A 12845-nucleotide genomic window follows, 5' to 3' on the forward strand; every position below is an offset into this window, starting at 1 on the left:
AATTTCTAAAACTGTAATAAATGTGTCTGGACCAAAACATAGTAACATTGAAAGTTGAAGGATATGGCTTAGAACAATGAAAACATTTTTTAAAAAGAGAGAAAACCTTTAGCTCTTAAATTCATAACTGAAAATTTCTAACTTGTAGTCTAATGTTATCAACTACTGTCTCTTTAAAAGCAGATTTACTTCCATTTTGAATATTTATCTTGTGTTAAATGGAGGCACAAACATATCTAAAAATTGAAAAATTCTCATCCTAAGCTAACTATGGACTATGATCATCTAAAGTATTCAAAGTGTATAATTTTGTAATTTAACTTTAAAATTTTATGAGTGTTTATGTTGAATGTTTAAAATATAAGCTTTGCTAGGTAGATTTTTTATTCTCCCTGAGAGTATATCTCCCAAATTGAAAGACCACCATAAATATTTAGGAATCATATTATTAGTAGGTAATTTGACTTGATAAAAAATCTATAGCTGCACTGATAAAGTATGTATATTATGTATGCATGTATGCATGCTAAGTTGCTTCAGTCGTGTCCAACTCTGTGTGACTCTATGGACTACAGCCTGCCAGGCTCCTCTGTCCATGGGATTCTCCAGGCAAAGATACTGGAGTGAGTTACCATGCCCTCCTCCAGGGGATCTTCCTGACCCAGGGATCAAACTCATGTCTCTTATGTCTACCTGCATTGGCAGGCAGGTTCTTAACCAATAGCGCAACCTAGGAAGCCCCATAATATGTATAAAAATTGCAAAAGATGGCTAGCAACTACTAATGTGGGCTCTTAAAAGATTATTTCAGAAGCTGTATTATAATATATCATATTCCTGAAAGCTTTTGCAAACCATATCTTCCACTCTGTTCTTACGGGTATATTCAATGCCTTCACTTTCTAAACAACAAAAACAGCAGCAACAGTATATTAGAGATTCCAGTCCCTTTCTACAAGAATACACTCTGCACATCCTTGCTAGAAGAAGAGTTTGGTTCCTAAAGTACTATGAGATATGAATGAAGCACACGATTTGGAGTTGGAAGATACAGTCCAAGTAGTACCAACTAGCTCTATGATTAGGAGCATGTTACTTCTCCAAGTTTCATCTCACAGGGTTGTTAAGGAGACAGCACATTTGACATGTAAACTGTTGTGAGAGCTATAAAAGGTGGTCATTATTGCTACCATCTCTCATCTGAGATGGGAATGCCAGACAACCCTACCTGCCTCCTGAGAAATCTGTATGCAGGTCAAGAAGCAACAGAACTGGACATGGAACAAGAGACTGGTTCCAAATAGGGAAAGGAGTATGTCAAGACTGTATATTGTCACCCTGCTTATTTAACTTATATGCAGAGTACATCATGAGAAACGCTGGGCTGGATGAAGCATAAGCTTGAATCAAGATTGCCAGGAGAAATATCAATAACCTCAGATATGCAGATGACACCACCCTTAGGGCAGAAAGTGACGAACTAAAGAGTCTCTTGATGAAAGTGAAAGAGGAAAGTGAAAAAGTTGGCTTCAACCTCAACTTTCAGAAAAGTAAGATCATGGCATCTGGTCCCATCACTTCATGGCAAATAGATGGGGAAACAATGAAACATTGAGAGATTTTTTGGGGCTCCAAAATTACTGCAGATGGTGATTGCAGCCATGAAATTAAAAGATGCTTGCTCCTTGGAAGAAAAGCTATGACCAACCTAGACAGCATATTAAAAAGCAGAGACATTACTTTACCAACAAAAGTCTGTCTAGTCAAAGCTATGGTTTTTCTAGTAGTCATGTATGGATATGGATGTGAGAGTTCAACTATAAAGAAAGCTGAGCACTGAAGAATTGATGCTTTTGAACTGTGGTGTTGGAGAAGACTCTTGAGAGTCCCTTGGACTGCAAGGAGATCCAACCAGTCAATCCTAAAGGAAATCAGTCCTAAATATTCATAGGAAGGACTGATGCTGAAGGTGAAACTCCAATACTTTGGCCACCTGCTGTGAAGAACCATGTCACTGGAAAAGACCCTGATGCTGGGAAAGATTGAAGGAGGGAGGAGAAGGGGATGACAGAAGGTGAGATGGTTGGATGGCATCACTGACACGATGGACTTGAGTTTGAGTAGGTTCCGGGAGTTGGTGATGGACAGTGAAGCCTGGTGTGCTGCAGTCCATGGGGTCACAAAGAGTCAGACACAACTGAGTGACTGAACTGAACTGAACTGAACTGATTGTTACCATTCCACTGCTCAAGAATTTATGGCATCTCCTTTTTGGTTTTCTCTTTACTTCTTTAATTTGCAAAATGATACATACCCACCAGTCTGTCTTGTATGTATCTTGTATGACTCAAGATAATCTCATGTGTTCTCATATGATATTCAAGCCTTTCAGCCTTACTTTCAAAACAAACCAACATATATTTGAATTCCTACTATATATCATTGATATGGTCAATGGAGAAAAATTAAAATGTGGTTCGTCTCCTCTAGCTCATGCTAGAGCTGTTGAAATGATACATGTCAGTGGTGTCAGAATACCATCAAAAGCTAAATAGTTCAAGTTCTAAAGAACAGCTTACGCTGTATCTGTACCATTGACCCTTGAACAACTCTGGGGTGAGGGAGCTGACCCCTGGGCAGCTGAAAATCCACAAAAAATTTTGATTCCCCCCAAACCTAACTCCTAATAGTCTACTTTGAGTAGAAGCCTTGATGATGATATAAACACTTGATTAACATTTATGTTTATGTATTTTATATATATACATACAATAAAGCTAGAAAAAATATTAAGAAAATCATAAGGAAAAGAATACATTTAAAATACTTTACTGTATTTACCAATATGTAAGTTTATGTCATTTACAAAATGAATCATTTAATACATCAACATTATATGATATAAAGCAAATGTAATTTTATTTGCATTACTAATGCTAGACATCAGAAATGAAGAAATTATATAAAAAAGAAAATCATATTTATTTACAGGTATAACAATTTATGCATTGAAAACAAAGAAGCACTCGGATTGTTTTATGGTAGCTTAGTATAATCAGTATGATTGCTTCACAGTAGCCTAACCTATGCACTAATGACTAAATCATAAAATTTTTTTGGCATACAGTATTACAGTCATAGTCATAGTATTGGGTGGGCCAGAAAGTTTTTTTGGGTTTTTTTGAACAATCCAAACAAACCCAAACAAATTTTTTGCCCACTAATACAAACTGGAAATGTTACAGTTTTTAAAAAAATCACTTACCTATGATGATAGGCTGATATGCAGTCTCTTCAGTTATGAGAGGCATACTGAATGGTAATATAATTCTTTGAAAGCAAAGTTATCAAACAGTAAGAAAACATTATAACATTATTAATTTTATGTTAAATATCACTCATCTGCTTTAGTAATTTAGTATTTTATACATTCATGACATCTTATTTTTTGTCTTTTCAATATTTCTTAACTATGTGGTTCATCTGTGAGTTTTTTCAAATAGTCACAAATCTCCCCATTTTTTTTACAATATACTTACTGAAAAAAAGTGTGTAAGTGGATCCACTCAGTTGGGTATTGCCCAAGGATTAACTGTAGTCCCCGCTCCACAACCCAGTCTCCTGCTCAATGGATTTATCTTATTTCTCGTTTCCTTTTTATCCTGACCCTCAGTTTTGAGAAAGTGAATCTGCCTGCCTTTTCCAGGTACTGTTTCCGTGTATTCATCTCTGTACCTTTGAATAGGAAATATCTACCCTCTTTATTAACTTTGTGACCTATAAAAGGTTACTTCTTCCAAAACCCAGCTCACAAACTAGCTTATATACACACACACACACACACACATATATATGTGTGTATTTATGTGTGTATGTATCACCTGCATTTGCATGGTTTTTTTTGTTTTGTTTTGCTTTGTTGTTTTTGCATGTACTCCCATTTTTTTGGCATTTTTTTCCCTAGTGGGGTTATAAGTGCTCTGACAATATAATATCTGGCAACTAATAAATACATAGTAATTTTTAATTAAATAAATGAATGAATAAATATTGTTAGCTGACTGCTTAATTTTATAACATAACTAAACATTTTTATTAACAGTCTTGGTGGAAGAGGGACTAAACACTTAGAGGCTTCTTCTGCATCTAATAATTATGAAGTTTTAAGGTTAAAGAAAAATTATGGTCACTCAAAGAATTTAAAATTATAAATTTAATACACTGTCATTATAAAAGTTTATAAAATAAGAAAATAAAAACAAGAAAAATTTAGTAATACTTCTAAATCTTGGAAATCTTTATTATGTTCGTCTATAATAATTGTACTATTCAAAGAAAACCACCTAACAGTATTAGACTTATATTGTACATCTGGTTTCTTTTATCATAAAAGAGTATTTTATCATAAGCATTTTCCTGTGTTGTCTCAGAAAACAGTATTTTTATGACTACAAATTTCCTTAGTGTAAGCATCTAGAATTTAACTATTGTTTACTGAACCTTTAATGTTATTCCACCTCCCTCCCACTTTTCACCTTATAAGTGGGTATTACATTAACATTATTACGCAATAATCTCTTCCAGTGTTTCCATTTCTGTAGAAGAGACTCTTGAGCTATTACTGAATCAAAAAAAGCTAACATTAAAAAGATTTAATAAAAAGTTCCAAATTGCCTTCAAGAATGAATAATTTAGACTCCTTCCAACAGAACAATAAGAATGGCAATTTCACTGTTTTCATCTTGGACCATACTTTGGCAAAATAAATCCAACAAAGGAGTTGGGGAAATGTAACTTTATGAAATTCTAAATCTTGGAAATCTTTATTATGTTTGTCTAAATTTTTAGGTTCTGCTTCTAATAATATCATTTGCTTCTTTGTCTAGATTTTCTATGCAGTTCATGCCTTTCAAGCACGGAGTGACCATGAACTTAGCCTTCAGGAATACCAAAGAGTTCATATACTTAGATTTTGTGACCTAAGTGGTAATAAAGAGTGGTGGTTAGCTGAAGTTCAAGGACAGAAAGGCTATGTTCCAGCTAACTACCTTGGGAAGATGACTTATGCTTAAGAAAATAAGCCTTTGACTTTCATTATCTGGCAAGTTGTTGATTGACTACCTCATAAAACTGCCATTACAACATGTTGGCCTAGAAATCAAGAAACCTCCAAATTATTAATTTAAGAGCTGACACCATTTCAGATTTTAAGGAAGACTATGCTTCCAAACAAGATTATTTCAAAATGTACAATTAGGAATGCATGTTGAAGGAAACACCAAACACACAGAACGGCGAAACACACAGCCAAAGCTCCAACTATCAACTCCTTAAAAGTGATCTTCCGAAAGGGTAAATGTATTCTTTATCATCATGAAAGGCTGGGTCTAAGGATAAAGGTTTTTCAATTTACTGTATTTTATTTTTCTGTATTATATATTTTGCCTTAAATGTTTTTGTTTTTATATTTTTCTCTTTTGAACACGCATGCATGTATATACCTACACACACATATATACATAACATTACATGGTTTTACACACATGTATGTGTACTATGTGGTACAGATTATACATATATATGCATGAACCAGGGAGTGTACTAAAAAGACATAAGAACAGAAATCGATTACTTAATTATGTGACTCTCTCTTTAATGGAAGTTTTGAATTTAAAAGAACCCTGACTAACATAATGGTAATATCTAACATTTACTGAATGCATATCAAGTGCCAGACATTATTATAAATGCTTTATATGTGGTAAATTATTTGATACTCAAAACATTATGAGGAAACTATGGCCTAAATAGATGAAATAATTTATTTAGCCCAAGTTACATTGCTAGTAAGTGGCAGGGCTGAAATTCAAACCTAGATCTAGTTATAGAGGTCCATACCCATAAACATTACATGGTATATATTTACTATCAGCAAAGAACATAGTGATAAAAATAATCAATGCTGAGGAGGACCATTTTCCTCTTAGGTCCATATTTAAGTATTGAGAAATTTTTCAAAATCAAGGGCTATTGGAACTTCCATGATTAGCTTAGAGAATAGGAAGTACCTAAGTTTATTATTTTTATTTTTTGCTTAAACATTGTTGAAAGTGAAATTGTTTAAAAACTATCCAACATGATCACTAACGATACTTTAATGAGAAAATATTTTTGGATCACTCAATCATGTAGATGATGAATGAGGAATATGTGTTCCATGTTCTGAGCCAAGATGTAAATATTCTTAGTTGCTGATTTGTACTTAGACAAGGCAGGCATTGAGGATAGCACTTGCTATAACACAATGTCCCGGGACACTGAACTTTCATTTAGGAATAGCTCAGAACTGTCCTCTAAGATTTCAGGCATGTTTTGTCTCAAGACATTTTATTGAACGAAAGATGTTTCTTTGGAATAGAAATAAAGATTAAATTTGACTAAGTGGTTTCTTTTAAAAACCAAACTAAGGTAGATTTTCATTGTCCATATAAAATGTGTTAATATATTAAATTTTAAAATTTTAAAGTTAAAATTACTCTCAAAGATTTGATCTCAATACTACATATTATTACATCTATTACTGAGGAATACAAAAAAATGAAGAATGCCGTTTTTCAGAGAGCTGTTGACCTTTAACATACACAGGGCATGTACAACCATAGAAATTCATGAGAAGACATTACATGACAGAAAAATTTATATTTTATGATATTGTTTCTAAAATTCTTAAACAAGGTTTATCAGGTTCTATTTATAAGTTGTTTCTGCATAAAACTTTGTTTTGAGTCGGGTACCAAAAGATTGGATGTACAGCAACTTTTTGTCTTTTAAAGGGTCCTTTGTATTCAATAGTGAAACATAAGTAAATTCCAGTTTGCTTAGGATAAAGCAAAAGGAAATCCAAACTTGTAACTTGTGGCATATCATGAATCTACCAACAACTAGTGAGGAATTTTTATATAAATTAGCTGTGACCTAAATACTCCTCCCTGAAATGAAGAATTATATAAACAACACATATCTGGTTTTCTGGCTGAAATAAGTGACTAGATGTAGATGTATAGGAGAAGTTCTGTCTACCTGTGTAGTCCTAAGATTGATGCTTCCTGTCTGACCTTAGAAGAAACCACACCACTGAAATCACAGCTGCAGTTAGTAACTGAGCAAGACTTCCAGTGAAGCCACCTTCTGCAGTTCCCCACTATTGTGGCAAATATGCATTACTATAAAGCAATGCTGTTGCTATTTTAAAAATACGACCTACATTTCATATGCTATTTAGGCTTTTTTAAAAAAATTATACAATATATATATTTTAAAAGTATATTATTTAAAATCAAGTAATTGTAATTTTTTAGTCAGGCATTATTTTGTTGGGTCTAAGGGAAATAAAATCCCATATGTGTGTAAGTGTTCAAGAAGTTTAAAAAGACAGGCCTGTTGGTGACATCCCTGCATATAAGGAAAGGAATGCTAATGTAATTCTGTTCTTTCTTTATGTCTTTAAAATCAAATGTTATTATATAGTAGACAATTCTCTGAAATAGGTATTTTTACTAAGAATGAAGGGGAAATTTTTGTGGCTGTTTTTCTTTATGAAACAAATAAACAGGTGTATGTATACACTTTATTTAGTATTTATTTTTAAATACAGATGCCTTAAGCAATATACATAATAAAGTTTAGAAATTATATTTTAAACTCTAGTAATACAAAGTTGCCATGGGTGCTTAAATCATGTGAAAGAGTCACAAAGCCACTATGTGAACATTTCTTGTATTTTAGAAAAATATCTGGTCTTAGTATTTATTAATAAAACATTTCTATGAAGGAAGAATTGTGCAGAAGAAATGTCATGCACATTGTTAGTCATATAAATGCAGCATTGCATGAACAGTTTTAAGTACTGGTATAACTTGGACTTTTAGAAATAATGGCTATTAAGTGCCTGTCACTATTTGTGATGAATATTTAGATAATTTACAAACATTTAGTAAACATGGAATTAAAAACTCTCCATTTTTCCATCAACTTCCTTGACTTCTGTCAATGGCAAAAACCTCTCAAAGTTATTGTGAATTAAAGAGAGGAAATCTTTATATCCTAAGATGGCAAAACCACTTTATTTAGATCCTATTTGTCAAAAATATGGCTTCTTAAGGTACTCAGTACACGGTTCAATACTTGAATACATTGAGAAACCTCACAACATTTAAGCTAAATTAAGACATGTGCATTTACATTATAGTGATGAGGAAGGAATTAAATTTCACTGACTGGAAGGACACTAGATATTATATGCTTTATAGAGATATCCTACTATTTATAGAATGCTATTATTTTTAAAGTCTATTTTTTTCAATTATCTCTCTCATATATATACTAGATAGTATATATAAAAAGTCACTAAATTCTTTGTGACCTACAAAATCATTCCAATATAAAAATATTTACTGCAGGAATTCAAGCTGAATCTCTGTGAGCCAATAACTGTGCTCACAATATTACACTCTACATACAGACAAAACTTGCTTTAATTTCTCAGGAAAATAAGTCACATTTTAGTATATGCCAGAACAAGATGTTCTTGTTCAAAAATCTTGTGAATGTATTCTTAGTAAATTAAAAACAGCTTCTCTTAAAGAAATATTACAGTATGTAAACATGGCTTTCTCTACTTGCTTATAATTTTTATAATTATTGCGCCAAATGTATTTCCGTAAAATGATGTATTTCCTATACAACCTATGGTTACCATAGTTTATAATCTGTTACTAATAAACAGTACTACCACATCCTTGTTAAGAGTCAGAATCACCTAACCTTTGAATATTAGAGGCCTTCCATTTTATCTCATTCATTACCATTTATGTTTTAAAGAGGAGGAAACTAAGATCACATAGCTAACACATGGAGAGACTGGGATTCAAAAACAGGTCTTCTGACTTTAAGCCAGTGTCCTTTTAGAGTTTTAAGTCACTAAAATCTCCGATTAAATAATCTTAACAGAAAAGCACAATATGCAAAACAGAAAAGTGAGACTGGCTAAATTTCTACTAAAATGGATTTGAACTTACAATCCTAAAAGCTTGCTTTTTGGCTCACCTATGTATCTGTCTATTCTTTCACTGAGCCAAGAGCTGCAGTGGGAACACCATGATGTGCAAGACACACAAAATCCCTGCCCTCACACAACTTAAAATTCTGTGCCAAAAACAAACAACATAACAAAATAAAACAAATGATAAATACTCTTAATATAAAGCTGGCTACATTCATCACATGCTCAGTTATAAAGTTCACTTAATGATATGGAAAAATCAAGGTCTAAGAGCTACTTGGGGTAAACTCTAATACCAAATATACCTCTATGAAATACCAAACTTAGTTATACACTACTCGATGTATGTATCCTACACATATGTCCAGATTCTAAATATATATTTATACACACATGCAATCTATAATCACTGCAGATGGTAACTGCAGCCATGAAATTAAAAGACGCTTACTCCTTGGAAGGAAAGTTATGACCAACCTAGATAGCATATTCAAAAGCAAAGACATTACTTTGCCAACAAAGGTCTGGCTAGTCAAGGCTATGGTTTTTCCTGTGGTCATGTATGGATGTGAGAGTTGGACTGTGAAGAAGGCTGAGCGCCGAAGAATTGATGCTTTTGAACTGTGGTGTTGGAGAAGACTCTTGAGAGTCCCTTGGACTGTAAGGAGATCCAACCAGTCCATTCTAAAGGAGATCAGTCCTGGGTGTTCTTTGGAAGGAATGATGCTAAAGCTGAAACTCCAGTACTTTGGCCACCTCATGCGAAGAGTTGAGTCATTGGAAATGACTCTGATGCTGGGAGGGATTGGGGGCAGGAGGAGAAGGGGATGACAGCCGGTGAGATGGCTGGATGGCATCACCGACTTGATGGACACGAGTCTGAGCGAACTCCGGGAGTTGGTGATGGACAGGGAGGCCTGGCGTGCTGCAATTCATGGGGTCGCAGAGAGTCGGACACGACTGAGCGACTGAACTAAACTGACAATCTATAAAAGAACCATGCTCAATAAAAGTTAAATTACTTCCTAAACAAGTTAAGTCCTCTCTGAAATACTATAGAAAGTAAAATGCTTTTTTTCAACTCTATCCAGCAGATGTCATTGGTAATTAAATATTAACTATGTGCAACTGTTTGCATTATTGCTTTAATTTCTTGTAGGTACTGAGGTTATATTAGTTATTACAGTTGTTGAACTGAGCTTGTATCATATCATTTTATCCAGTTTAGTTCAAAATGACCCTGAACTATATAAACAAATGATAATGAATATACATATATTTTTTGGTCTTTTGACACTAAAGGGGACTTGGAGTTGATGCCAAATTGATATTTAATCAACAGAAACCTGAGTTTCAAAACAAAGACATATGCAGGCAGATTTTAAGCATGTAAATAGATGTTTACTGCACATTGTAAGTATTATTTCAAATTTGAGTTGTAACTTACCATGAATTCAGTGCCATTATTTAACAAAGCACTTTAAAATGTCTTTCCTTAAAAAAGGCCAAGCTTACTTTAAAATGTTTTAACATCACAGAAAGCATTTACTAATATATTTTAGAACAATAATGTGAGAAAAATACAGGAATTATGGGCAAGGGTTTGAGTTCAGAAGTTTATAGTTTTAGTAGCATACCTCAAAGCTGAAGGAACAGGCTGCTCAAGTTTAGTGAATGTAAGAATTTGCTGGACGTGTAGTTTCTGAATGAAATGAGGTATTCATGAAGTATAAAATGACTACTACATTTTGCTGTGAACAATGAACTATTCCTCTGATCCAGAAAGCCTTATGTCTTCTGTCAGAATAAGGTAACAACTCAGATCCTTCACAATTTCTGAGAGAAATGTGAGAAAAGTATTGCACTTAAAGGGCATGGGGGCTCACAATCTATTGGAAGAGATAAATGCCTAAATAATTGATATGAGGGGATAAAAAGATAAAAGCATAACACAAGAACATTAAAAATTACTTTTGAAAAGAAGAAGTTGAAATATTTGGTGGGAGAGGGAGAATCAGTTGAAATGAGCCTGGGACTGATAATGAACATTTAGCTATGGTGGGCGAGGAATAGAAAACTTTATTATCGGGCCATCCTTGTCTTCTTGTAAGGCACCTATTCGGCAGGATCAATTATTGGGACTGTGTTAAAAGACAGAAATATAGATCAATGGAACAAAATAGAAAGCCCAGAGATAAATCCACACACATATGGATACCTTATCTTTGACAAAGGAGGCAAGAATATACAATGGATTAAAGACAATCTCTTTAACAAATGGTGCTGGGAAAACTGGTCAACCACTTGTAAAAGAATGAAACTAGAACACTTTCTAATACCATACACAAAAATAAACTCAAAATGGATTAAAGATCTCAACGTAAGACCAGAAACTATAAAACTCCTAGAGGAGAACATAGGCAAAACACTCTCTGACATCCATCACAGCAGGATCCTCTATGACCCACCTCCCAGAATATTGGAAATAAAAGCAAAAATAAACAAATGGGACCTAATTAAACTTAAAAGCTTCTGCACAACAAAGGAAACTATTAGCAAGGTGAAAAGACAGCCTTCAGAATGGGAGAAAATAATAGCAAATGAAGCAACTGACAAACAACTCATCTCAAAAATATACAAGCAACTCCTACAGCTCAACTCCAGAAAAATCAATGACCCAATCAAAAAATGGGCCAAAGAACTAAACAGACATTTCTCTAAAGAAGACATACAGATGGCTAACAAACACATGAAAAGATGCTCAACATCACTCATTATCAGAGAAATGCAAATCAAGACCACTATGAGGTACCATTTCACACCAGTCAGAATGGCTGCGATCCAAAAGTCTACAAGCAATAAATGCTGGAGAGGGTGTGGAGAAAAGGGAACCCTCTTACACTGTTGGTGGGAATGCAAACTAGTATAGCCACTATGGAGAACAGTGTGGAGATTCCTTAAAAAACTGGAAATAGAACTGCCTTATGACCCAGCAATCCCACTGCTGGGCATACACACTGAGGAAACCAGAAGGGAAAGAGACACGTGTACCCCAATGTTCATCACAGCACTGTTTATAATAGCCAGGACATGGAAGCAACCTAGATGTCCATCAGCAGATGAATGGATAAGAAAGCTGTGGTACATATACACAATGGAGTATTACTCAGCCATTAAGAAGAATACATTTGAATCAGTTCTAATGAGGTGGATGAAACTGGAGCCTATTATACAGAGTGAAGTAAGCCAGAAAGAAAAACACCAATACAGTATACTAACGCATATATATGGAATTTAGAAAGATGGTAACAATAACCCTGTATACGAGACAGGAAAAGAGACACTGATGTATAGAACAGTCTTTTGGACTCTGTGGGAGAGGGAGAGGGTGGGATGATTTGGGAGAATGGCATTGAAATACGTATAATATCATATATGAAACGAGTCGCCAGTCCAGGTTCAATGCATGATACTGAATGCTTAGGGCTGGTGTACTGGGATGACCCAGAGGGATGGTATGGGGAGGGAGGAGGGTTCAGGATGGGGAACACGTGTATACCTGTGGCGGATTCATTTCGATATTTGGCAAAACCAATACAATATTGTAAAGTTTAAAAACAAAATAAAATTTAAAAAAATAATTATTGGGACTGTGTTAGAAGATGCATTTTTCTTTTTTTTTAATCTGCAGATGCACCAGTCTTCTAGGATTTCAGAAGTTTTTATTAAGAATTAGTCATTCTAATGATTGTTTTCACACACTATGAAAACTGTCAAAATAAAA

The 12845-nt window shown here is 34.1% G+C and overlaps 1 protein-coding gene across 2 annotated transcripts in view; it reads left to right on the top strand.

The window, feature by feature from the left end:
• Positions 1-5419, top strand: part of ARHGEF38 (Rho guanine nucleotide exchange factor 38) — a 151745-nt gene extending 146326 nt beyond the window's left edge. Inside the window, exon 14 of one of the 2 annotated variants that reach the window (XM_086406904.1) lies at positions 4887-5419. In XM_086406904.1, the coding sequence (XP_086263030.1) occupies positions 4887-5072 (186 nt within the window). In that variant the 3' untranslated portion in view covers positions 5073-5419. The remainder of the gene's footprint in view (positions 1-4886) is intronic. The other variant, XM_086406906.1, reaches the window with a different exon arrangement.
• Positions 5420-12845: the final 7426 nt, after the last annotated feature.

This window comes from Bos grunniens, chromosome 6 (assembly GCF_055505025.1).
Source record: "Bos grunniens cultivar Pamir isolate PY7600 chromosome 6, Bosgru_T2T1.0, whole genome shotgun sequence".
NCBI lineage: Eukaryota > Metazoa > Chordata > Mammalia > Artiodactyla > Bovidae > Bos > Bos grunniens.